General features: G+C 44.0%; 1 protein-coding gene across 4 annotated transcripts; it reads left to right on the top strand.

Annotated features, from left to right (window-relative positions):
• Nucleotides 1-571: 571 nt before the first annotated feature.
• LOC119513298 (SLP adaptor and CSK interacting membrane protein) lies at nt 572-20635 on the top strand. 4 transcript variants are annotated; one of them, XM_037808370.1, is made up of 6 exons: nt 11230-11546; nt 11654-11746; nt 13072-13195; nt 14696-14759; nt 17470-17543; nt 18980-20635. In XM_037808370.1, exons 3-6 carry the CDS (start codon nt 13084-13086, stop codon nt 19186-19188), a joined length of 459 nt encoding a protein of 152 aa, XP_037664298.1. In that variant the 5' UTR covers nt 11230-11546; nt 11654-11746; nt 13072-13083; the 3' UTR covers nt 19189-20635. The 4 variants fall into 4 exon arrangements, with proteins under 4 accessions (XP_037664295.1, XP_037664297.1, XP_037664296.1 ...); XM_037808367.1 differs by lacking the exons at nt 11230-11546; nt 11654-11746 and adding an exon at nt 572-656; XM_037808369.1 differs by lacking the exons at nt 11230-11546; nt 11654-11746 and adding an exon at nt 671-886.
• The last annotated feature ends 6240 nt before the right edge of the window (nt 20636-26875 follow it).

Here is a 26875-nt window from a genome sequence, read left to right as displayed (position 1 = left end):
AAAAAAAAGACTGTGAGCCTCGCTGGGAATTCTTTCTCTAGGTATTTCCGGGAATAATCCAACTCAGAATGATCAAACCGGCCCCGTTTCTTGATTCTGGCTGCCATGCACCCTCAGAAACAGGAAACCTTTCCTTGCCTCCTTCTTGCAGAAGCTGGGGGAGCGGCCCCAGGGCTCCCAGGAGTTTACTGGAGTTGCCCTCACTGTGGATGGTGTGTTTGTCAGCCGTAAGCCGATTTCCTCTCCGGGCCCGTCTGGGGTGGGAGTCGGGGTCCGCTCGCTCTTCTTGAGCTCCGGGCGGCCTCATCCAGGACCACTCGGGAAGACCCTCACGCACCCGCACCGTCCCGGAGCCCCTCCCGCACCTTGACGGTCCTCTGGTGGGCAACAGGGGGCAGCGAGAGGGCGCTGGCTTCCGGGAAGCCTCTGGAGGTCATCTTCTCTGGAAAAGGGCATGGCTGTCTGGTGACAGAGCCTGGGTCTCTCCCCTCCAGGCTGACCAGAAAGGGGAAGTGTGGCCTGGCCGGTGCTGGGAGCGTGTACTCACCGTCTCTAAGCGGCGGAAGGAACGCCTCTCACCAGCTGTGCTCGAGCTGCGGCAGTCAGAGCGCTGCTCTGCTCTCTGCGGTTCAGATCTGGACACCCTTGTGTTTCAGGTTAGTGCCTCGGCTTCCCCAGGGTTAACCTGCTTGCACCTTGAGAGGCATTTGTCCGTCTTGGCCTCAGGGCATATGTCAGTGTAAGAGACCACACGGGCGCTGGGATTGCAGCCTGGGCCTTGGCAAGACTGCTGGCTGGGATTGGAGCATCACTGGTCTTGACGAATTTGCTCTATCAGTCTCTGATCTCAGAGAAGTCAGCCCTCTGAGCCTCTATTTCCTCATCTGTAAGTTGGGGGGCCTAGTTCTCAGGTTGAAATGAGAGAATGACTGCGAGTGAGATTTGTAAATGCTAAAGGCGTTATTATCATATCACTCCATAGATTTTGATGGTGAGTTTGGTCATTGATATGTGAGAAGATTCTTATTGTACTATGCTAGAAGTTGAGATGGAGGAAAGAATGGAGGCCTTGACTTTGTGAACTTTGGGCTATATCTTTTTATATCTTTTTGGGCTCTTGGAAGAACAACCTGGCAGGCTATCAGCCTTGGTGTCTTCGCCGCTGCTTCCCTGGCATTCAGAGATTTATAAGGCATCCTGCCTTCTGCAGGCCTTGGGATCGAGGTGTGTTAGGCTGGGGTGAAATCTTGACTGAGCCGTCTGCTCTTGCCGTCTGGAAAATTATTGCAGGAGGAGACCTGGGTTTGGCGTTGCTGTTTCTATTCTCACCTCCTTTTACAGTCACTGGTTCTTATCGCCACTCTCTTTCCCAACCCCCTGCACACATGTACCCCTGAAGAGCATCAACAGTGGGGATTGCTGAGCTTGGAGCAGGCAAGGCTTGGGAACTTCTTTTCATTTTTTTAAATTCTTTTGTTAACTCTGAAAATTTGAAAATTGCAGAGAAACAGGGAAAACAGTGATCCCAAATTCCACCACCTCATAACAACCACTGTAAAGTGTTTTGTGTATTGCCTTCTAATCTTTTTTTCCTCTAGATATAAAAACGTTTAAGGATTATTTATGTATTGTTTGGATGTTAATGCATTCAACAAATGGAAATAACAAAGTACGATGCTGTGATCATCGTTCATATAGACAGATTCCCTGTTCATTCTCCGACTCAACCTGATACCACTTTATTGCCAGAGAGCTGTTTAATGAGGTTTGAGTTTTCCTCCACGTTTTTAGAAACAAGCCAGCAAGAAAAAGTAAGGACTAACAGGAGGGAATTTGATTGAATCCAAGGACGGATTTCTGGCTTGTAAAACTTCTGGGATAAACTTTCTAGGAAGCTTGAATGATCCCCAAATCTGGAACTCCCTGCTAAAGGAGAGCACATCACTAACACCTCAGAAACATTAGGGAATCACCTTGTTTGGAAGCAGGACTAGAAATTCTTTGAAGAGGAGAGACTGAGATTTTCTTTGAAAGTGTGTTTATTTTATACTTAACAGCAAGTGTGAGTGAAAAAGAAAGAAGGACTCCTGAGATTTGGGGGATGGCTCCAACCTTTATTCCATGCCCTTTCAAAGTCCTAAGTCCTCCCCCTGTCCCCCTAAGACTTCTGTAGATACCCAAAAAGGCCACCTCTTTTTTCCATGCTTAGCATTGGCTCTGAACCTCTGGGGTGAGCCTCTTTCAGAACTGCACCAACCCACCATTTGGATTCCCACGGCCACAGAGTAGTTTAGGCCCTTCTTGGATGTTACATTAATAGACTCATACAGGTTATATCTGGCTTCTTTCACATTTAATATAATGTTTTTAAGGTTCATCTGTGGTGTGGATTGGGAATTTATTATTTATTTTACTGCTCTGTAATAATACATTCTCTGAATATAGTTATAGTTTGTTTATCCATTCTTCTGTTGCATGCCATTCTATTTTTACATGATTTTACATATTTTGAGCAGGCATTAGCCTCTTTGTAAGTACAACATGCCCAGACAGTTGATCCTAAGAATCTGAGTGTGAGCAGGGCAGAGCTTTACCAATAGGGAAAAGGAAGGAAGGAAGGAAGGAAGGAAGGAAGGAAGGAAGAGAGTAAAAGGAAATTTTAATAATACATTTGTATTATATTATCCAAAAATATTGTCATTGTCATGTAATCAATATAAAAAATATTAAAGAGATCTTTTACATTCTTCTTTCCATACTAAATCTTTACAATCCAGTGTGCATCTTATACATACAGCCCATGTCAATTCCAGCTAGCCACATAGCAAGTGCTCAATAGTCATATGTAGTCTGTGACTGCTATACAAGACAGTGTGGGTCTTAGGTAAGGGGATTCATGCCCAAGTCCTTTAGTGGCAGAGAACAAGGATCAGGATTCGATTACAGATCTCCCACTCACCCTGCTGAGCACTTTACAAGTCTGCTTCTTTCTAGAGAGAGTTTTTTGAGGGCTCTTCCAACTCCAATTTTCTGAAACTCTACCTCCACACTCTACCCGTAACTTTTGGGACACATGGACATTTCAGATCATTTATTTTCCATGAAAAAAAGAATTTGTGTTTTTCAAAATACAGGACATGACCATTAGGGGGTTGTGAAATTAATTTAGGGGCTCACAACCAGCTTTTTTTTTTTTTTTTCATGAAATAGAATAGAACAGACTAGACTAGGTTAGAAAATATTGGAGTATATCATGTGTAGTAACGGCTTTTGGGGAACTCATTTCATTTATGTGAATGTGTATGTACTCGTCACACAATATTCATATTACATTATAAACCATATTTCTTACTGAGAATCTTGGTGGGGGGAAAAATACAAGTTTGGCAAATGCTGAAACAACCCACAGAAGCTTGGGAATTCCCAGTGGTGGAGAATGTGATTTCTCTCACTGACTCTCCAGAAATGCCTTTTGGAGAAGTGAGAGCTGGGGCTGGGATGGGTTGTTTTTAGCTGCTCTCCTCCTCATCCCCCTTCCCTGTAGTCTGTCTTGCTTAATCCGTTCCCTGGGACACCACTCGGAAATGCAACAGCCTCCCTGATGTTCCCTTGAGGATGTCTTGGGCCACTGGAAGAATGGGGAGAAGGCGGGTGGTAAGGGGCAGGCCCCTGCCCTTGGCTCCTGCATGTCCTCTGCTTCCCATGCAGCTGATGGCAGAGGGAGCAAGGCCTGTGCTCAGGCGAGGCTGGGTTTGGAATTGGAATGTTAAAGCTCCTGAGTTTGGGACTCTGGGTCCGAAATGCCTACCTCCCTGCATCCTTAGAGGGGAAGTCAGCCCACACATGGTAGGGGAAAGAGGAAGTGGCATAAGCCATTGATTCCTATATTCACAGATACGTTCATATGTTCATAGAGCACCTACTGTTCCAGGGAACATTCCAGGCCCTGGAAATATAGTGATAAAGAGAGAGAACAGACCCCTGCTCTTATAAACCTTATGCACCAGTGTGGAGACAGACAAAGAGCAAACGAACAAATACACAGAGAGTCCTCACTGGAATAGTACGTAAGCTCAGTTGTAGGAAAAAAATGTGTTTGCCATGTTGATTGGAGCATATCGCCAGATTAGTGGTGTCCTTCATGTGTCTGTGGTCCATACTTCCAAATACAAATTACTGCAGATGGAGGGTGCCATAGAGAGTGGGAAAGTGTGGGAGGACCTGAGCTGGAGCACAGAAAAGGGGTTTGTGACACCCCCTGGAGCTCTCTCCTCAAGCCCACTGCCTCCCACCCCACCCAGGCCACTGACTTTGCCTCCTATGTCAGAGAAAATGGAGGCTTGGGTGTGACTCTTCTCAACTTCCTGCCCCCACACCCCAGATTTCTCTTCGGTTTCAACATCACACCCCTCTCTCGTGCTCAGGCCCTTTCCTTGTTCTCTTTTAAAAGCTTGTTTTCCCATCTGGGCCTGTGGAGGCATCTCCTCTGCTCTCCTTCAGATCTCGCTGCTGGTCTCTCTTCTATCCCTATATTTCTCTCTTTCCTCTCTCGTGGCACCATTAACATTTATAAACACATTGAAGTCTCTCTCTTAGGCAAACCAACCAAACTACCTCAATTCCCTCTCTTTTCTTGAAATTCAGCTTCCCTTGCCTTCTTGGTCACTTCTCTCTTCTGTTCTTGAACTGCTTCCTGACCATTCTTTCTCAGCCTCTTTTGCAAATTCTTCCTCTTCCATTTTGAGATACATAATCCCCGGGATTCCATCTCTCTCCCACCCATGCCCTGAGCAGTTTCACCTACTCTCTTGACTTCAGCCACTACCTATCTTCAGAGACCTCCCCATCTGTGTCCCACCCACACCTCTCACCTGACTCCTGACCCCGTGGCCCAACTGTCCACCAGGGTGTCCCAGAAGGACTTCAAACCCAACATATCCCAAACCTAACACATCATAGTCCCCTCCCCCAGTCTGCTGGTCCCCTTCTACCTCCGACTCCTCCAGGACCACCGGCAGCCGGCCAATCACCAAGCCAGGCATGGAGTCATTCCAGACTACTCCTCACCTCTTACCTCACCCCCAACCAATCAGTCCCTGGGTCCCCTTCATCACATCTCCTGCAATTGCCCCTCCTTTCTGTTATCACTGCCGCCACCTTGGTTCACACTTCATCTTCTCTTACCTGGACATTGAAGTCATTTGCTAACTTGTTTCACAGGCTCTAGTCTCCCCCTCTCCAGAACATTCTCCCCATCAGTTGCCAGGATAGCTTTTCTATAAGAAGCCTAGACTTCTTTACCCATGCAACTGATTTTCCCATACAAGGTGCTCCCTGATTGGCCCTGCCTACTTTACCTCCTAGCACGTGCCCACACTCACACATACACCCTAAATGCCAGCTATTAATTACTCACTAGTTATTATGAGTACTATAACAAGCCCCTCACTCTCTCCCCTCTGAAGTTGTCTTGAATGATCATGTCTGCCTCCCCTGTGTGCCTGGTGGACATCCTCTAAAAAGTGTCATGTTTTTGAGTGACCTCCTTTGAGAAGCCTTCCGAGAATCCTCTCCCCCCTGGTAGAATTGACTCCTCCCTCCTTTGGGTCCCCCCACTGACTCCTGCACAGATCCCTACAAAGCCCCAGTACCACATTATTTATGCCTTTGTCTATGCACCTCACCCCACTCCAAATTTCCCAGTGGTTGAGCTCTCCTTCTGGGAAGGACAATGAGTACTCTTCTCAGTGGTCCCAGCACCCAGCTGCAGAGAGATGATACATCAGGGTGGCTAAGAAAACACGCTCAGGGCCTACAGCACCTAAGTGAAGGTCCAGGCAGAAAACAGTGCACACCCTAACTGGGGGATTTGAAGAGAGTTTAAGAGAAGGACCATTTCCAAAGGTGAGGCTGGGCTTAAGGAAGCCAACAAATTAGTGCAGAATGCATGCCATCTCTAGGTCAGAATGAGTGAGGGAAGGGAGCAGTTGGCAGAACCCCCTGATGGACTGTGGCCTTTGGGGTTGGGACGCAGCCAACCCACAGCCACTTGGCAGGAAGAGAATCTGGGGAATAGACAACAAACCTCAATTTCCTTCTACCCTCAGTTCTCCTAATGGCGCCTTCACTAGTGGAACTCAACTGCAAGACAGGAGGGAAGGCAGGAAAGGAGGGGGTCAGGGATGGATAGAAGTTTATATCAAATCCTGAAGATGGGAAAGGACCTGCTGTGTCTGGAGATTCTGTGCAAAGGAACCATGAGGGTGTGGGAGAGCCTGGGTCTTGTGTGGCCCTGAGGCCAAGCTAGGGTGTATGGGCTTGTTGCAGAGGCAATGGGGAACTGTTGCAGGCTTCAAGGCAGAAGCATGGCGTGGGCAGATGCTGCTTGAGAAGGAGCCTCTAACAGCAGTGCGGAGTGAAATGGGATGAGTTGGGAGGCTGGGAGACCAGTTAGGAGGCTGTTGCAGTAATTCATAGACGAGATGCTGACCCCTGGCCTGATGCAGTGTTCCTCACAGAGGGGCCTGAGAACTACCTGGAGTGCTTGTTCAAAATACTGATTCCCAAGTCCCACCTCAGACCTACAAATCAGAATTTGGAGTGGAGTGGAGAAGTAGGGCCTTGGACCCTGCATTTTAATACATTTTCTAGGTGATTCAAATGTAACAGTTAAGAAGCCCTGGCTTGGTGGTCACAAGTGAGTGCCCTAAAGTCAGACAGACCTATATTTAGGTTCTGGGTTTTTTTTCCACTTACTAGCTCTGCAACCTTGGGCAAGTTATCGAGCTCTTCTAAGCCTCTGTTTTCTCTTCTGTAAAATGGGATAATAAAAAGACACCTTAATACAATAGCCTTATAGAGATGTTGTGAGGATTAAATGAGACGGGGCACACAGTGCATGTTAGTTTTCTACAGTTCATTTTCATATTAAGGTTCTCATTATGTGCAACATGTCATAACCGAAGGCTGAGGTCTTGCCAATATTGGAAGATCTCAAACCAGGCTTCTGCTTTCACTTCTGTTATGAAAAGAAAACACTTACCAGTTTGGCGTCAGCCTGACAGACCACAAAATTTGGTGTCAGACTAGATTGGGTAGGAATCTCAGTCAGCCAATTACTGGCTGTTAGCAAATCTCTTAACCTGTCTGAGTTTTAGTTCCTTACCTGGAAAAGGGTGGGGGGGGGGGGTAAAATAATATCCTTCCCTTGGAAGGTTATAATGAGGATTAAGTGATATCATATTTGTCTGTGGTTCTCAATCTTGGCTGCATATTAAAAGCACTTGGAGAATTTTTTAAAAACAAACAAACAAAAGCCCCGTGGCCAGGCCCCACCCCAGATCAATTAAATCTGAATCTCTAGAGGGATAGTGCAGGCATCAGCAGTTTTGAAAGCTGCCTGGGTGATTCCAAGGTGCAACCAGGGTTGAGAACTTCTGATACCAGTCAGGCTCTTGGCTCAGGGGCTGGCATGCCCAAGATACAGAATAACAAGCAACCAAAGTGTGTTCCCATAGTTCCTCTTTCTTCTATTCATGGGTCCACCAAATGCTGCCCAAGCTTCCAGGTCCCTGATCTCCTGGCAGCTGGGACCCCTGTGGACTCAGCCTTTCCCCATACCCTAGGACCAGCGCTGACCTGTGGTTCAGGGATTGGACCAGCTCTGGTCCCATTTCAGTCCTACTCTCTTCTGGTCTAGGCTGGACCTTGGGCCCCCACCCTGGTTCCTGGAGCCCCGCTTTATTCCTGGAGTGAGTCCTGCCTTGAGAACTGTCCCATCTCCTCAGCCTCTTGAGAACACTGACTTTTCCTCCCATGTGGCAGTCACTACCACCTCATCCCCCAATAGAGCCTGTGCCTGCCCAGCCTGGTGACAGGTCCCAATGCTTCCCTGTGGATCAGCAACGTAAGAGACTATGGTGAACTTCTGGTCAAAGATGGCAGAATCATCACTCACTGTGTTTTTCCTATCCTTAGAGAGACATCACTAAAATGACAAAAAAATTTTTTTTTAAAGTGGATACATCCATGGAACCATTGTAAAGAGCCTCATCTTGTTGAGATTTGAACATGAAATGGTTTGTGTGACAGGTAGAATAATGCCCCCTCTCCCAGGAGGTGCCCGTTCTAATCCCCAGAACCCGTGAATATGTTAGGCTACATGGCAAAGGGAGACTAAGGTGGCAGGTGGAGTTAAGTTTGCTGTGCCGGTTTGTATATTTATGTATATTTATTCTTTAATGCATTCTTGTGGGGGCTGATGTATTAGTGTGGATTGGGTTGGAACCTATTGGTTCAGTGACCATGGAGATGTGACCCACCCAGCTGTAGGTGATAACTCTCATTGGACAATTTCCGTGGAGGTGTGGCCCCACCAATTCAGCATGAGCCTTGATTACTTTACTGGAGCACTATATAAGCTTAGACAGAAGGAGTGCATAGCTAGCTGGAGCTGAGACAGACATTTTGAAGACGGCTCTTGGAAGCTGATGCAGACACTTTGGAGAATGCCATTTTGAAATGCAACCTAGGAGCAGGCAGACGCCAGCCACGTGCCTTCACAACTAACAGAGGTTTTCCAGATGCCAATGGCCTTTCTCCAGTGAAGGTACCCTTTGTTGATGGACACTTTATGGCCTTAAGACTGTAACTGTGTAACCAAATAAACCCCCTTTTATAAAAGCCGATCCATTTCTTATCTACCCTCTGTGGCACTAACTCTAGGCCTGGCAGCATGGGTAGAATTCAGCTTCAGGAACTTTCCCAGGCCTGACCTTGAGAGGCAGCCATTGAGTGCACCCCACTGGCCATCCTCCCACCATCTCTCCCCAGAACTCTGCTCCCTGCTCTGGCAGCACCCTAGGCATTAAATCAGCCTGGGATCTCAGTGGACGCCCAACTGGGGATGAGGGGTGGTTCTCCCGGGACCCCTCTCTTAGCTGCACTCTTCCAAAAAGACAAGCTCTTCCTAGGTTCTGTTGAAAAGACATCTCTCAGCAATCTGTGAGGAAGGGGATGACCCACAACGGTGTTTTTGTGGTCCTAGACTGTGGGGAACTTAGAACTTTTATTCTCAATTTTGGGTCCTGATCATTTATTCCGGGAGAATCCCTCCTAGTTCCTCACACCAATATATCACTGCAACAACAATGCTCCTTCTAAAGCAAGTTCTCCTGAGCCCATTTGGCTTTTTCTTGAGGACTCAGGAGCATCAATACAAAGATCACCAGAGGAAGGCTGAATCAGTCAGGCATCTACCATAAAAACAGAACTAGTAGGAGATTTTATATATACGTATGTATAAAGAGATTTAGCTCAAGGAATTGGCTTATGTGATTGCGGGACTTGCCAAATCTGAAATCTGTACAGCAGGACACCAGACTGGAAACTCTCAGGCAGGAGCTGATGGTACAGTCCAGAGGGAGGATTTCTTCTTCCTCAGAGAAATGACAGTTTTGCTCTTAAGGTCTTTCAACTGATTGTATGAAGCCCACTCATGTCATCAAGGATAATCTCCTTTACTTAAAGACAACCACATCAACAAAATACCTTCAAAGCAATTCCTAGATTAGTGTCTGATTAAATAACCAGGTACTAAGGCCGAGCCAAGTTGTCACATAAAAATGACCATCACAAAGGCCCAGTAACACAGATGGAATGCATTCTGGTCCTCCTTCCTAGTTGGGTGATCGCGGGCAGGTCATTTCATCTCCGTCATGGTCCCCCATCTGTGAAATGGAGCGTGGTGAGGATAACATGAGGTAAGAGGTGGGAGGGCACTTGATAGAGTGCTTGTGCACTGACGACTCTCAAAACATGTGATGACAAATAACATCTGTTTGATTTGTAAGAACACAACTGCAAAAAAAAATCACTCTGAGTAGTTCTGAAAAGTAACCCATTGTTTCACTTTCTTTTTTCCAGCAAACCTGATGAGATTGAAATTTCTTTGACCTGGAAACTGAGCAGTGGCTTTTCATGGAAGCTATACTATATGGTTGATTGACCCCTTTTCAGTTTTATCAAAGTAAATGCAAAGAGTTAAAAAATCAAGGAATTCAGAGGGTTTATAATGAAAAGCACCAGTTCCAGTCTTCCCACTCCCATCCCGCCACCCAGCCATGCCCCTCAGATGCAACAGCTTTTGTCTTTTGTATCCTGGTATTTACTTCTGTGGCTCTAAAGAGTATGTGCATGTTACTGTGGTGGTTTGGAGCTATGCTATGTACACCAGAAAAACATGTTCTTAAACTTAATCCATTCCTGTGGGTGTGAACTTTTGTAGATAGGACCCTTTGGTGAGGTTGCTTCTATTACGGTGCGACCCACCTGAATCAGGATGGGTCTTAATCCATTACTGAAGGCCTTATGGGAAAGGTCATAGAGAGAGCCAGAGGGAGCAGTCAGAAACTAAAGGTCAACAGAACCCAGGAGAAAGCAGGAGAAGCCAGGAGAGGCCATGTGACAGAAAAGCCAAGGACTGAGGATTGTTGGCAGCTAGCCGTGAATGTCGTAATCTTCTGGCAGGAGCATTATCTTGCTGATGCCTTGATGTTGGACTTCTCCAAGCCTCAAAACCATGAGCCAGTAAATTCCTATTGTTTAAGCCAACCCATCACATGGTGTTTGCTTTAGCAGCCAGGAAACTAAAACAGTAGTTTGGGGGAGAAATTATTCAAGAGTTTCCATTAGACAGAGATTGAAAATATGAGAAAAAAAGATAGAGAACCAGGAGTCAAACGTTTCAATAAGAGGAAAGAGAATTGAGAAAATAGAGGGAAGAAAATTCTGTCTGTCATATCTATCTGTCATGTACCTGGTCCTCCAGAACTAAAGAAGGCAGGTCTCTAAACAAAGAAGGCGGGTCTCTTTGTTTAGAGACCTGCCTTCTGATCTGCAGCCTCTTCCTAAATCCAGTGCTCCCTAGACTACACTGGGTCCTACAAAACCAAACTTCACAGAGAGCCAAGATTTCAGTTTCCTTTTTATTATTTTTTTTTTATTTTTCCTTTGTTCTTCTTCTTTCATTGCTGTCTTTGTGCATCCTGAAAAGGTGATCTGCAACAAAACCTCTGCGTCTGCATGCCTCAGGGGTGAATTATCCCAGGTAGCTGACACCTGGCTCCCTTAAGAGTAAATCCCCACTATTTCTACCAACATAGATAAATCACCAAAACAATGTTAAGCAAAAAAGTAATCTTCAGAATAATGTGTATAAAACAGTATTGGGTACACATTATTGTTATGCCGTATGTAAATTTATTAACTAACGGCCATATAACATTATATTTGATCAAGCCAGAATTTCACTAAAGCAAGGAAGTTTGAAACTGAAAATTGAAATCAGAATATAAACTAATAAATGAAAACACTATGCCAGTATTTTAAAATTCTAAGCCAAGTTAGAAGATCTTTGCAGTAATAATGTTTTTAGCATCAGCCCAATTCTGCCCCCATTCCTTTGCCACCTGCCTGGGCCCCTGTTTACATCATTCATATTACTCAAAAGTATGAATCTGAAATGGCACTACATCAATACGCATTGGGTGAGTTTCTGTTTGCTAAATGGTGACACAAGAAGTTGATTCTCATGCAACCAGGGATGCCAGGATCTCTCCCAGCCTTCAATGATCATTTTTACTTCAATGTCCAGATGAACTGGAAAGAGTGCCCATTGCACAGATGAGAAGAGCCCAGTCCCCCACACCCCAAGATCTCTGTGAATTCCTGGGAGCTACTGGTGTTGGTACATGCTGTAGCCTGCTCCCCGCCATCACTTGTAGCCTAGCAGCTGCTGTTCTCTCTGCTTGCCTGTAAGCCACCACTGGCTTGGAAAATCCCTGCATACTTGTCATCACCCACCCCCACTCCAAGCTCTGCTCAAACAAGCTTTTGTGTACAATTTTATTGAAGGTTTGAGAGTGTCTTACTTTGCCAGGGTGACCATAACAAATACTACAAATAAGTTGGCTAAAACAGCAAGTTTATTATCCTACAGTTCTGGATGCCAAACCTGCAAAATCAAGTCTTAGCATTTTGGCAGTGGCTTGCTGGCAATCAAAACTCGATCTTTGCCACCGTCGTCACATGGCCACCTCTTTCCTTGCCTGTCTCCTACTGACTGTGTCCAAATTTCCTCTGTTAATAAGCACTCCAGACATATTGGATTAAGGCCCACAATGATTCAGTTTGGCCTCATCTTGACTAATAACATCTTCAGAGATCCTATTTACACACGGGTTCACATCCTCAGAACCAGGGATTAGGACTTGAACATGAAATGTGTGGGACATGGTGCAATTCACAACAGATGATAACAGAGGACAATTACAATGTGGCATGATAGAGGCAACAACTTAAAAGTGAATATTAGACATAACTGTCCTACAAATTCATCGGTCATTTTCCACTATGGGGAATTTCTAACAACTTTCTGACTTGCTTCTACCTTTCTGATCTTCCCCTCTAATGCTACTTTGTAGTCTGCCAGGCTCCAATCCCTAAATTCCTATTACTTTTCTCATGCAGTGCAACTCAGCCAGCTCTGTGTCTTCACCTTCCCCCTTCTAACTATGTCTCACTCAAAGAGACCCATCAAAGTATTTTTCTAGTTGCCTACTCTCTAAAAGAAGCCCTCAAAATTCTGTCTTCCCTGTTATGAATTAAGTCTTTGTTGCCTTTATTATGTAAAAACAGTTGAGGTCAAGTATTTGTTTTAAATGGCACTTCCCCCTTCTGTTGCATATTTGGAAATATAAGAAGGAACAATGATTGTATCTAACGTTTCTAGAGTGCCTAACATGTACATATCTCGAGTCCTCACACACCCACCGTGATATAGTAGATGGTATCATTCCTATATGACAGATGAGGACACTGAGGCTCAGAGAAGGCTGACTTGTCCGAGGCCTCCCAGCTACTAATCAGTAGAGTTTGAATGTGAACTAGTGCCTGTTTGATTTTTTTAGCAGATGTCCCTATCTCTACGCAACATGATAAACTTCCCTCGCTGGCACCAACCCAGGATGCCTTTCTACTCACGCCTCATTTTTCTATCTCCATTCTTCTCAGGATTCCACAGCAATGAATTGGTGGAGGACCAATTTCTGGATCGTCTTAGCTGTGGCCATCATCATTGTCTCTGTGGGCCTGGGTCTCATCCTGTTCTGTGTTTGTAGATGGCAGCTTAGACAAGGTAACAGCCATCTCACCTGGGCAGGTGGAGGGAGGGGAGAGGTGGTTGTCAGTGCATTAGGGCTTCATTGGGGCAGGAAGATGAGTTCTGGGCCTGTATAAACTGAATGCTGGATAAAGCCTCAAGCATTCTGGGTTTGAGTCCTACCCTGCCAGTAAGTTGTGTCCCTGGACCTCAGTTTCCCATCTGTATAGTGAAGGGAAGGGAGTTAACTAATCTCCAAGAATGCTTCCAGTCCTCAGGGGTGTGATGGAAGCAGAATCTATTGCAACACACAATAGGCTCAAATGTTTTCTCTCTCCGATGTGGCTGCTGATCTTACCTTTGGGACTTGAGAGAGAGAGGACAAGTCTGTGGACGGCCAAAAACCCTGTTGGGGAGTGAAATACACACTCAATCCATGACCAACATATTATTTGGCTACCATGATTACTTTCTCTAAGGTCATACTCTGAATTTTTGAGTATTACCTCCACCTTAATTAGAGGTTATTGGCATCTTCAGACATATATAAAAGGCTATCTGGGGGTGAACATTAATTTGAGTTATCTGCAATTGGGTTTTCTAAATTACTGCTCTTCTCCAGGAACATGAAATCTTTGATTCAGTGATGTGTTTGCTTTAGATCCTACCCCTTTAAATAATGACCTAGGCCTGGAATACACTTGGGGATGGTAAATATACTGAGGAGCACAGCCACCTTCCCCTGGGGCACCCCTGGCAGGCCTCCCCCAGGGATCAAGGCACTGTTCTCCTCCTACATCTGGACACAGGCTCAGAGGTCAGGGCTGCACAAGTGGTTAAAGCTTTTGGTCATTCTTCTCAATCTCTTTTTAGGGATCAGAAAATTAAGGTGCAGAGGGAGATTGAGCTTTGGTTGAGGGTCCAACCAGGGGCTGGCAGGGGAGTTAGAACCAAAACTCGGGTCTGCTGGGCTCTTAGTTCAATGCTTTTTCCCCTTTACTGTTTGATGGTAACCAATTTTTCTTTCTGATACAAAATGTATATTCTGGGCCCCTATAGTCTTCTACCCATTTGCCTTCTTAAACCTTTTCATTCTCAGATATGGACAAAAGACTGTCTCTGAACAAAAATATTACTTACTCTCTTTTATCTTGTACTACTCCTGTTAACAAGCAGGTTATTATTAGAAATAAATTATATGTCCAGCACATCACAGTTTTACCAACTGCTTTTCGCATTCATTGTCTCATTTCCTCCCAAACAATATTTATTCATTTGACCCATACCAACCAAGAGCCAGGCAGTGAGAAAATAAACACAGCCCACGTGGTTGCTGCCCAAATTGGGTTAGTGCCCAGATTTCTGTGGTCGGGAGGCCTGGTTTACATTCCAGCTCTACCACATACTAGCTCTGTGTCCCTAAGTTTTTTTTCCTCTTGGTGGTTCTTCTTCCAAATGTCCCAGACCCTTCTGGTCCTTGAGGGCTTCCAAACTCTACAATCACAACCTAAATGAATATGCTTTCTCCCCCCTTAGGCAAGAAATGGGAAATTACCAAGTTCTTGAAACGAAACCAAAGAGATGAAGAAAAGATGTATGAGTAAGTGGGCGGAAATCCTTCTGCTTTCTAATCTTGAGGATTGCCTGTCACTTCCACAATTGTTCCTACACTACTGACTAGCGTATTTGAAACACCCACTTTCCCTTTAGGGCTGGTGACATGTCGTGTCTGCCACCTCTCGTCACTTGTTTCAGAGAAGTCTCAGGGCTTTGGGGGTGCAAGATACTGTCTGGTTCTCTCTGTTCCCCAAGTCCTTTCTTACCTCATCTATTTTAAAGGAGGTCAAGATCTGGCCCTGCATCCTGTGCCCACCACTCAGGGTTCCATCTACATCTCCTTAAACATTTACTTTGAACAGATTTCAAGTACAGTCCTCCAAAAGTTATCATGCTGAACAAGAATACGCCATTTGCTTTACTTTTGTAGCTCATGATATATTTGGAGCTTTATGATTGCCATCTGTTCAGAGTTTCCAAGATTTGATGACTCTCTAAAAGGACACACAGGACCCAGAAAAGCTGTCACACTCAGGGTTACAGGTTTTTAAAGTGAAACTATACAGATTAAAATCAGCAAAGCGAAAAGATGTATCAGGCAGAGTCCAGGAGAAAACAGGTATGAACTTCCAGTTGTCCTCTCCCAATGGAGTCCATGGGCAGGGCTTAATTCTCCCAGTGACAATGCGTGACAACATGTGCAAAGTGGAAGCTCACTGAGCCTTGGTGTCCAGGGTTTTAACTAGGGGCCAATCACTTAGGCATGGGGCACCCATATGAGTAGCTTCACATGGGCGCTTCATGCTACTCAGTCTCCAGTCCCTCCAGAGTCAAACTGACACAGCAAGGCTGGATCCCAAATGAACAAAAGTAGCATTCACCGAAATCACACTGTTGGTGTAAACTATCTGGCGTGGTCCTAGGCCCCAGGTTTGCAAAGATATTCTCATCAGGCCTAATATACCAAGAGCTCAGAGGCTCCCTCCCAGGAGCCAGTCAAGAGCCAGTCCTTGCTTTGTAATGTGTGTACTATCTAAAACAGAATCTATGTTTTCTAAAATGACTTTAGTTAGGGCTCAAGGGGGTCAGCAAATAGTAAATCCTTTCTCCACCAATTCTGATCCCCTAGAGGAGGAAGACAAATGGACAAGGCAGTTAGGTGACCAAAATATCACCTTTATGAAGAATAAAACCGGCATTGCAGAATGTGGCTGTTCTCCTTGGGCAAGTGAACTTCCCAGTTCTGCACTGGGCAAGATTTCCTGTGCGGTTCACAGGAGGCTCGGGAAAACTGAGGGTCTCCCCACAGGATATACCCCTTTCTCTGAATGGCAAAGACCTGAGCAAGATATATACTTTCTGCAAGCAGGATGGCTCTGGAGGAGAAAGTGGGGGAGCTGGATTTTCCCAAATTTCCCGAATTTTCATCCTTTCCTGGGAAGAGGGTGGAGAGAGGCCACTAATGGAGTTCTTGACATACGTTCCTTTGTCCGGTTACCCAACAACCTGAAGATGCATGTGCAGAGTTAGTCCAAGGGGCTTAACCACGTAGAGAAGTCCAAAACTTGGCTCAGAAGAATCCAGCACCAGTTTGGAAATCAGAGTACATAGAGAAGACTGGGATCTAGGAAGGGAGGCTTTCTTGGAGTCTATCTCCTTTTTTATAACAAGAATCCAGCACCAGTTTGGAAATCAGAGTACATAGAGAAGACTGGGATCTAGGAAGGGAGGCTTTCTTGGAGTCTATCTCCTTTTTATAACTTCTTACTGAAGTATAATATGCAGATAGAAAAGTGTACATAATAAGTATAGAGCTTGTTAAATTTCCACAACTGAACAGACCCAAGTCTCCAGCACCAGATCAAGAAAAACATTACCTCATTTTGTTCCCTTTCAGCTCTTGCATCCTAAGGATAACTACTATCTGACTTCTAATAGTATACATTAGTGTTCTCTGATTTTTATACTTTCTATAAATGGAATGTATTATGTATTATTAGCATTTATAATATTATGTATTTAATTAGTATTTATAATATTAATTGTAAAATAGTTTTTATAATATTATTTATGATATAACATTGTTATAGACTTGTAAATATATAATTATATATTATAAATTATATAATATATAAAAAGTATTATATATTATATTATTAATATTATAATAATATTACGTATTATTAGTATATATTTGGCTTCTTTTGCTCACTATTATTTATGTGAGGTTGAGTTTGTATAGCTATAGATTGTTCATTCTCATTGCTAAAGAGTATTCCACTGTGGGAGTTCACCATGGTTAATTTATCCATTCCACTGCTGATAAGCCATTTGGGTAGTGTCCAATGAATAGTGCTATGTGAACATTCTAGTGCATGTCTTCTGGTGAGCATATGCATGTGTTTCTGCAGAGTATATGTCCAATAGTGGGATTGCTGTCACAGGGTGTGCTTGCGTTTAGCTTTTGGAGTACATTTGTTTTGCAAATACACCTGGTGCTCAGCTCCTGCTTCTGATCCAGCTCAGGTGAACACAGGAAGATGCACTGCACTCTCAAAGGTACAGCACTTTGACTCCCTTCCCTCAATTTCAGCCATTCCCTGGGCCAGAGGAACTGGTTTCTTTTGAGTGCCAGTTACAAATGAGTTGCAGGACATAGACAGGGAAGGAGATTTTTCTAGTATGTGATGACCAAGAGTTGAATGCTCAACCCTGTTCCTGTCCCTTGACTTTTTCTTTTTCTCTCTTTCCAGGAATGTTATTAATCAATCACCAGTTCAGTCACCCCCTCTGCCACCCAGGGGTTGGCTTTCTGCAGAAGACGCCTGTAAGTTTATGCTGGCAATTACGATTTCATTCAGGGTAGGATAACAAATTTATCTAGGATTTGCAGTGGCAGCATCATATTTAATAGAGACAAATAAATCAAGAGAGGCAGAATAAGTAACACCATTCCTGATAGGCAATGTGTAAATTCATGTTCAAATCCTGGCCTGGATTATGAGTATAAATAAAGTTGGGGGTGCCACTGGGTCTCTTATATTTCCTATCTGAAAAACTCTGCCTGGTCTCCCCTGCCGGAATGTTCTTCCTGAAACTCTTTGCAGAGCTGGCTTTGCCTTGTCCTTCAGGTATCAGTTCAAATGTCACCGCCTCAAACAGAACATCCCTGACCACCCTCCTAAAGTAGCCTTGCAAATTTCCTTTATGAAACTTATGGCAATTATCTGAAATTGTTTTACTTAGTTATTGCTCGTTTATTTATGATCTATCTCCTCTACTAGAATATAAACTCCAGGAAAAGAGGCACCTTTCTTGCCCTGTTCACAACTGTTTATCCCCCACCAAGAATAGTGCCTAGAGCTTAGTAGGTATTTAATTGATTGAATAAATAAATAATAATATTAACTACCATTTATTGAGTATGCACTGTGAGCCAGGCCCTGTGCTAGGCATTTTATCGGCATTATCTTACTGAATCCTCACAACTTCATAAGGCAGGTACATTGTTATTCCCTTTTCATCAGAGGAGGATGCCAAGGCAGAGAAAAGTTTAGTGACTTGCCCAAGGTCACACAGCTAGTGAGTACTGGAGCCTGAGCATGAACTCAGAGCTGTCTAACTTCAGAGCACTGCAGGAAATGAAATGGTGGTAGTTTTTCAGGTTCCCTTGGGAAAAGATGAGACCATCGTAGAGGTCATTCCCATTTCCATCAAAAGTGGGTCTGAGTGGTTTCATCATCTTTCTCCTAGCCACTTCAGTCCTTTTGCTACGTATCATTCTCCATTAATTCTACCTTTGGAAAACACCACTGTCTCTTTCCTCTCTTAGCAGAGCAATTTATACATGAGCAATTATGGACAGTTCTGGAGAAGCGTTAAGTCATTGTGAGGGATTTGTCATAAAGGAATTAGGGTTTGTATCACTTATTTCTGAGAATTAGGATCTATAAACCCAGCTCGACTCATTTGGCTACTGGCTCTGGTCAGTTTCTTTTTTAAGGACCAAGAGTAGGGCCTTTGTGTGTCGGGCAGAGAGATGCAGAAACCAAGGTATCTGACCAACATTTGCCATTTGCTTGCTTGGGTGATCCTGAGACTGGGCCATGTCTGTGTCTAATTTTCTTCTGTAAAATGGGGACCCAGTCCACCAAAAAGTGGGAAGATCACTGAAACCCAAGAAAATCATGCTGAGCCACTTGATCAAAAATATATAAACACACAATAGCTTTGCATCTGAAGACCTTTTTTGCTGTATTCTAGCCCCACAGGAAACCCCGAGCCAGCCACCAGCTGCGTACTCATCAGTGAATAAAGTTAGAAATAAGAAGACTGTTTCCATCCCGAGCTATATTGAGCCTGAAGGTGACTATGATGATGTTGAAATACCTAAAAATATTATAAATCATCATTTTGAAACAACTGTTTCTTCTTTCTGGAAACCCGAAGAAGGTTCACACGGTTTATTTTAGAGCAATCAAGAATGGTTGGACTTCAACAGGTCTCTGGGTCCTGAGCGCCACTGGTAATTTTATGAAGCTCAAGAAGCACTTCCTGAATCATAGATGAAGGCGCCTCAGTGATCGGATGACTGAAGCCAGAGGAAAGAAGATGCCAGGTCTCAGCCCTGAGGAATCAGGGCTCTGTGCGTCTGTCGAGGAAGTTTCCACGTGGGAGGACCTCAATCCCATAGCAGTCCCCACCTGTGAGGGACCACTCATTTTTTTTTTTTTTTTGACGCGCCTTCCCCTTTTGTTCTCTTGCTTTGTATAGTACTAAATGACTGGAATCTCTGTGTTTGATTGTGCATTGCCCCTGAGAAACCATCTCCAGCAAACGAGCGTGTGAGTCTGCCCCTCCCACCTTTCCCACCCACCCATCTCACGCATCAAGGAGCCCAGGGTGGTAGCTACAGCTGAGTGCTCTTGTGGGCAAGTCACAACTTCACACCTTGGGAGTTCTTCAAGGGTGGGGAGTACTAGCTGTTCTTGTGAACACTTCCACCAACACACACCCCACTGTCTTTATATGATGTTGGCCAAACTAACCCCAGAGATTCAAATTCTCCCCGAGGTTTTATTCCGTGCTGGGCAGTGCAGGTTGTACCCATAAAAATCAACAAAGGACAGAAGTTACATCCTGATTTATACAAAGAGGGGTGATTTGCACATATGTGTGAATTGAGGAGTTATAGGAAACATAGGTTTCCCCAGGAAAAATTATAGGAATTGGAAAGAAAGAGGGCCATTGAAGATGGAAGTTCAGGGAGCAGAAGACTGCCCCTCCCCCATGAGTTTTTTGTGATTTCTCCCCTATAGAAAGTTCTATGCCAATGGCCTCAGGCCCTTTCCTTCTATATCACTGTCCCCGAGTAACTGGGAGACAGAGACTCCAGTGGGATGTGCTGCAGCTAATGAGATGCCAGGCAATTGAGCTAATGCCCTGTTAAGTAACTGCCCTGGTGAGGTCATCAAGGCCTGAATCAGCTTTGCAGTCTCCAAGAGCTCATCAATTCCTTTGAGATGATCTTCCAGAGGCCTAGGACTTGACTCATTCTAACCAGACTCACAATAAGCTGATTTCTAAACAATCCCTGGAAAACCCAGCCAATGAGTAGGCTTGCAGGGAGGGCACAATGAAAAGACCTGGGAGTGTCCTTGGACTGAGCCCTAAGGGATGAGGAAGCATGTTCTTGCCATGTTCAAGCTTTCTCCCTCAACCAGTGCTGGACCAATTGGACATGAAATTGCTCCCTGATTCTCTCTTTTCAGACTCCATGGAGAATTCCAGCTTCCTGTTAATATCACCTTATTTTAGACCAGGGGTTCTCTAACTGTGGAACTCTGGTATTCTATGAGCCAGAGAGAGGATTCTTTTCCCAAATTTTAAAACACAAATAAACTAAAGTTAAACATTTTTCAAATTTGTGCTTTCCTTTCATAAAATTTCTTTAAACCCTCCATACCTATGATGAAAGTTAAAAGCAAATGCCAGATGAATTTTAACCCTTCCTTGCTTTTGGGGGTACTGCCCGCTCCTCGTTCTCCTCCTTCCTCTCTGGCCTGTTTCAGTCTGGTTGGGGGGCCCCCCTTCTCTCTGAAACATCTTGTCACTGCAAGTCTTCCTCGGGGTTCCGTCCCCAAGCCCTGTTCTCATTTCACCCCAAACACTCTTCTTTTTTTTTAATCATATTTTTTATTGTCAAATATAACATATATACATAAAACTGATAACTTTCCAAGTGCAATTTAACAAGTAGAGTGCAAATTTCAAAAAATATTATAGGTTACAGTTCCACAGTTTCAGTTATTTTCTTATGAAATATATATACAAAAAGGTAATATCTTTCAGAGTATGATTTAACAAGTAGATATGTAGGAAATTTCCAAAGTTGTTGTGGGTTATAGTACCATAGTTTCAGTTACTTCCTTATTGTGAAATATAACATATATACAAAAAGGTAAAGCTTTCAAACTACAATTTAGCAAGTAGCTGTAGAACAGATCTCAAAGGATGCTATGGGTTACAGTTCCACCATTTCAGTTCTTTCCTTCTAGCTGTTCTAGTACCCTAGCAACTAAGAAAAAGAAAATTATATAAAGATTCAGTATTCATAATCCTTTGTTAAATTCCATCTTGTCTGTTGCTACCCCTTCCTCTAGTGTAAATACTTTACCGATCTTCAGGGATGTCTGGGCAGTGACCATCCCAACCTGTTGACGCCCAAACACTCTGGAGTGATCCATTTGTGCCCAAGGGCTCAGTGCCTGCCTCTATTCTGACGACTTCCAAATTGGGGACTTAAATTTGCAGTTTTCAGCTGAGTTCTGTCCTCTGTCCCAGACCCGGCTTCCTCCAGGACATCTCCGTATGACTCTGCCACAGCTCCTCAGTTCAACATATGCCAAAAGGAACCGATTAGCTACCCTCAATTCCACATTTCCAGTTCGCTTCTAGCTTCCTTGTTGCTGAGGTCAGAAACTAGTGCATGATCTCAAATCCTTCCCCCTTACTCTTCATTTCCAGTGTTCCCCATCTCGTGCTGATGGTGCCCTCTCAAGTCAGTCCACATTTCTCCATCACCGCTCCTACATCAGGCCATGGCCAGCATTTGCCAAGAGAATTTTGATGGCCTCATCTCATGTCTCTGGGAGATCCTCCAGTCCACTTTCTCCGTAGCAGCCAGTGGTTTTCTAAAGTAAAGATCCAACCACTTCATTCCCTTGCTTAAATCTCTTTACCCATTATCCTCAGAAAAAAACCCACATTCCTTTTTTTATTACATTTTTATTGTGAAATTTAACATATATACATAACAGTGATAACTTTCCAAGATGATTTAACAAGTAGCAAATTTCAAAGAATGTTCAGGGTTAGTTACAGTTCCGCGGTTTCAGTTATTTCCATATTGTGAAATATGATATATATACAGAAAGGAAAGGGGCTTAGCAAGAGACAACCAAGGACAAGAGCCTGCCAGACCTTGTAACCCATGTTAACCCATGGGCTAAGAAAGGTGATAACTTTCAAAGTAAAATTGAACAAGTAGCTATAGAGCAAATTTCAAAGAATGTTATAGGTGACAGTTCCACCATTTAGTTATTTCCTTTTAGCTATTCAAATACCCTAGCATCTAAAAAAAGATTTATATAAAGATTCAGTATTCGTAACCCTTTGTTAAATCCTATCTTGTCTGTTGCTACCCCTTCCTCGCCTTTAGTCACTCTCTCAATCTTCAGTGGTATCTAGGCAGTGACCACCCTAACTTGTTCATATTGAAAGGGGGCGTCAACATTTGGGGGAAGGGGGCTGCATCTGATTGCTGTTTTTAAAAATGCTGTTGCCACTGGGTTTTAGGACTCGTCTGGCATAGGAACACTCTGGTGGATTTAAGTTTCTGAGAGATAAACTTAGTGAGTGAAACTTTTATAGAATCTCAGATAAGGACCTAGGTATTTTGGGACTGTGTTGGTTAGGGCTTGGTGTATTGTGGCCATTTGGGATGTCTAGCTGGAGCCTGCATAAGAGTAACTATCAGGATAGCCTCTCCACTCTATTTGAAATCTCTTAGCCCCTGTAACATGGGTTAACATGGGTCACAAGGTCTAGCAGGATCTGGTCATTGGTTGTCTCTTGCCAAGCCCCTCTCCCCTCACCCCCTTACGACCTCCACTCCACCCAAATCTTTGCTCTGGCCATTTGGAATGACTTTCCATGGTCTCTCTGGCCCCTGTACCTGTGCACAGTGCTGCCCTCTCTGGAACATTCTTCCCCACTTTCTGATTTTCCTGTCTCAACTTCCATGTCCTTTCTCCATCACCCTAAATTTGGGTCAGGTGCCCTCTTGGGTGCTCTCCTCTCGTAGCATAGCACACTCCACCTGTTTGTCTTTTTCCCTCACTAGACTGAAAGCAAAGGAGGGCAGAAACTGTGCCTTTCTTTCCTCTGTTATTTTCTGTGTGCCTTGCATGTAGCCCAGACACAAGTAGATCCTCAATAAATACGAAATATGTTGAATGAATGGTCAAATGAATGAACTCTTCTGGGGTCTCACAGTTTCCTGTACTTGGCCCTATGGAAGCACTTCTCACTTTGCATTATATTTGCCTAATTATTTTTCCATCCTCCTTTCTAAGCTAGAGGAGGTCCTTTGGGGTAGAACTTGTCTGGCTCATTTCTATGTCCCAAGTATCCCTGGCACATAGGAGGCACTCAATAAATAATTTATTGAATGTTGAACCTAAATGGGAAATCTACCACTCAGTCTGACAAAAACAAAAAACAGAAACAAAATGGTTTGACAGCCTGTTTTTCTCTGGGAGTGTGTAACAATTTGTTTGAGAATTTATATTGGGTAATAAATGAATATAATAAAGCCATGCTTTCTGCCAAAGAAATTGTTACCAGTTCGGATGATGGTACAAGATTTCATAGGACTTCCCAGGGTTCTGTCACATTAAGAGCTTTGAGAACTGATGATTTACTCATGCCACAAATCAGTAAATTATAGTTTTCTTTCTAATATCTACAGTCTGATCTTCAAGATGCAAACAAGGTATTTGTATCTTGAACATTTTCAGGAAATATTCTGCTATTACCACCAACAAATTCTACAAATCATGTGTATCAGGATGCTTTGGGCTGCAAGGAACAGATTATCCAACTAAAGGTAAGTTAAACAATGAGGAATTCTGACTCACAAAACAAGAAATCTAAAGGTAAGCATTCCAGAATCCAGCAGCTCCATAACTTGGGAATAGGGGCTGACTTTTCTTTGATTCTCTTGGCTTTACCCACACGGTGGGCAAGATAGCTGCCATAGCTCCAAGCATAACATCCTCACACAATAGCATTCAAAGGAGGGAAAGGGACATTTCCTCCCTTGTACCTCTTTTTATTTGGGAGGCAAACCTTTCCCAGAAGCCCCCAGAAATTATCCCTAAAGTCTCCATCACCTAGACTGGTTCATGTGCCAAGCTCTATGAGACACGGGGGAGTGAGAATTTGGCTTTTTCAGCTTTTCTGGCTGGAAGTGGCCTTTGCCTCAAGAACAAGGGAGGATAGCTATTGGATAGGCAATATGCCATCTCCCTGGGTGGGCTTACTTTTAAAAATGACACCGTTTACTATTGGTTCTTTTTTCAGTTGCAGTATCAGAGGTCTTAGGGGGTTCAGGTTAAGTATGGTGTCCAAATTCTACCATTCGCCCTTCTTCTCTTCAAGGTTCTGACCAGCAAAAATAAACAAAGGGTCACCAGACAGATGAGGATAATAACAATAACAGCAAATCAATACTACAGCCAACATTAACTGAGCATGTCTTTTGTGCCAGGGAAGTTCTAAAGATTTACTGTTAAATGTAACTGTGACATTGAATGAGCAGCACTGGTGGGATGGAATCACAGAATAGCTTTATTCTGCCCCCACTGTCCCTCGAAATCCACTTGATGGGCTAGTTCTTTCCTTCCCTCTTGGATATAATCTCAGTTAGATGTTGTTAGCTTTTCTGGTCATTTCTTGGTAATAAAAAGTCTTCCAGGAATGGGTTACCGGTGTAAACATTTGTGGAAACTCAGTGACTATACACTTAAGATTTACGTATTTCGACTTATTTATATTTTATCTAAAAAAAAGAGAAAACAAATATTGAACTCTGGCTTGGTATACACAGTGAAGAATTTAGAGGGAAGTGTACTGATGTCTGCCAAGTTACCTTGAAATGCCTCCAAATATGAGAGACTGATGGTTGTGGTGAAGCAAGCATAGTAAAATGGTAATGGTAGAATCTATGTATACAGATGTTCTCTGTAAAATTCTTGCAGATTTTCCTGTATGAATGAAAATTTTCTTAATAAAATGTTGGTGTAGAAACTCCTCTGTTCACTTCTAGACACTCAGCTATCCCCCTGCCTCAAGAATCTTATGTTAGTCATTGAAATAACCAGTCAAAAACTTAAAACTTCAAGTTAAAGATGCTCCACTCCTCCCCCCAGCTTAGGCCAACTTTTAAGAGAAATGGAGAGATATTTGGCTTCTCTTTTAGTTCCCCACCTACACCTTCCATCTTCCCCTGATTCACTAATGGAAGGAGATGGGGCAGAGGCAGAGGTACGGGGGAGGGAAGGGAAAGGGGCAGATAAATTCTAACATGATGAACACTGTCATGAGTTGGCATCAGCACTTCCTGGGCTTGGCGGTTGTCTAATGACAACTCTTTACTAGTGTATGTCTTTGTGGGTTCTTCAGACTCTCCTTGTGCCTGAGTATCTCTCATCTTTAGTTTTCTTACCATGAGGAAAATGCATCCGTCTCCTTCCCCGGCCCCTGGGAGTCTGGCAGTCCACCTCTCCACTGAAGGAGTCACTTTCTCCATCCTGTAAGGCTACGTGAAGCCCAGCTCTCTCTTCTGAACCCACATCTGTCCACCAAAATGCTATGACATCCTTTGCACCAACCACCTTCAGGCATGCAGGCCGTCCCCAAGCAGCCACTTCTCATTGTTCCTCGATCTGATCGCTGGCCACCCAGAGTCTCTTGCCCTTTAGATTTCTCAGCTGTGAGTCAGTAACCAGGCTATGGGGTCCACAAGCTCAGGGGTCTGAGTGGTCTCTTTGGAAGCCCTTCCCTAGCCTTGAGAGTCAAGCACACAATGCAGCTCTCCCCAGAGATATCCTCTTTCCAATTTGCTAATTCCTTCTCATCCTCTCCAACCTCATTTGTAGCTGGAGAAGGGTGATCAGTTGAAGAGTTGACAAATTGATTCCTGACCACCTTCTGTGCAAATCTGCTTTAGTGGACCCCATTCTCATTGGGAACTCATGAGGGGAATCTTGTGGGTTAGTAAAGCAACTTTCTTAAATTGATTTACTGCCAACTACTATAGCTGTAGTAACCCCAAGAACCACCATGACTGCAAGTGAATGATGTCCCCTGGGTTTGAACAAGCACAACCTGCCCACCTGCAAGTGAAAGTGCTGGGGATCTCACAACTTATTTTGGAATATGGAAGTAGTTGGCAGCTGTTTCTGGAGAGTCTCAGCCAAATCTGAGATGAAACTTGTCCTGTTTTACCATACTATTGCACATGTATTTTCTCCTTTAATCCTCGTACTTATCATAGGAGATAGGTGCTACTACAATTCCCATTTTTCGGATGATGGAAGTGAGTCACAGAGAACTTAAATAATTGGCCCAAGGTCACATTTAGTGAGTAGAAGAGCCAGGATTCAGATTCACGTAATCTTGCTCCAGTGACTGCACTTTTAGGCCTGAGATAAAAATGGAGCCTCCTTGTTATCAACCTGACTGTTGGCAGATCTGTGTATGCAGGGACAACTCAACCATAGAGACTCTGACCCACCTTCTGCAGATGGGCCAAAGAGAGAGGTACAGCCTACTCTCCCTTTTGAAGCAAAATAACACCACCCATATTCCCAGCAAACATCTTAGACTCAACTCAATCAAATTAGTCCCTCCCTCCTCATAGGGAGAGAAAGGGACATGTCTTCCTCTATGGAAATCAAGAGAAAGAGGGTAAGACTCCTCCTTACTAAGAGATGACCTTCTCCTGACCTGTTCTACCTCTATGGTGGATGTTTGTCTTCATCTCCCCAGTCTACACTCTATTTCTTCCAGTAAAAGCCAAAGCTTTTCCTGTTG

Source organism: Choloepus didactylus, chromosome 18, assembly GCF_015220235.1.
Source record: "Choloepus didactylus isolate mChoDid1 chromosome 18, mChoDid1.pri, whole genome shotgun sequence".
In the NCBI taxonomy this organism is placed as follows: Eukaryota; Metazoa; Chordata; class Mammalia; order Pilosa; family Megalonychidae; genus Choloepus; species Choloepus didactylus.
Note: the sequence above shows the minus strand (reverse complement) of the source record. Positions and strands in the feature narration are given on the sequence as shown.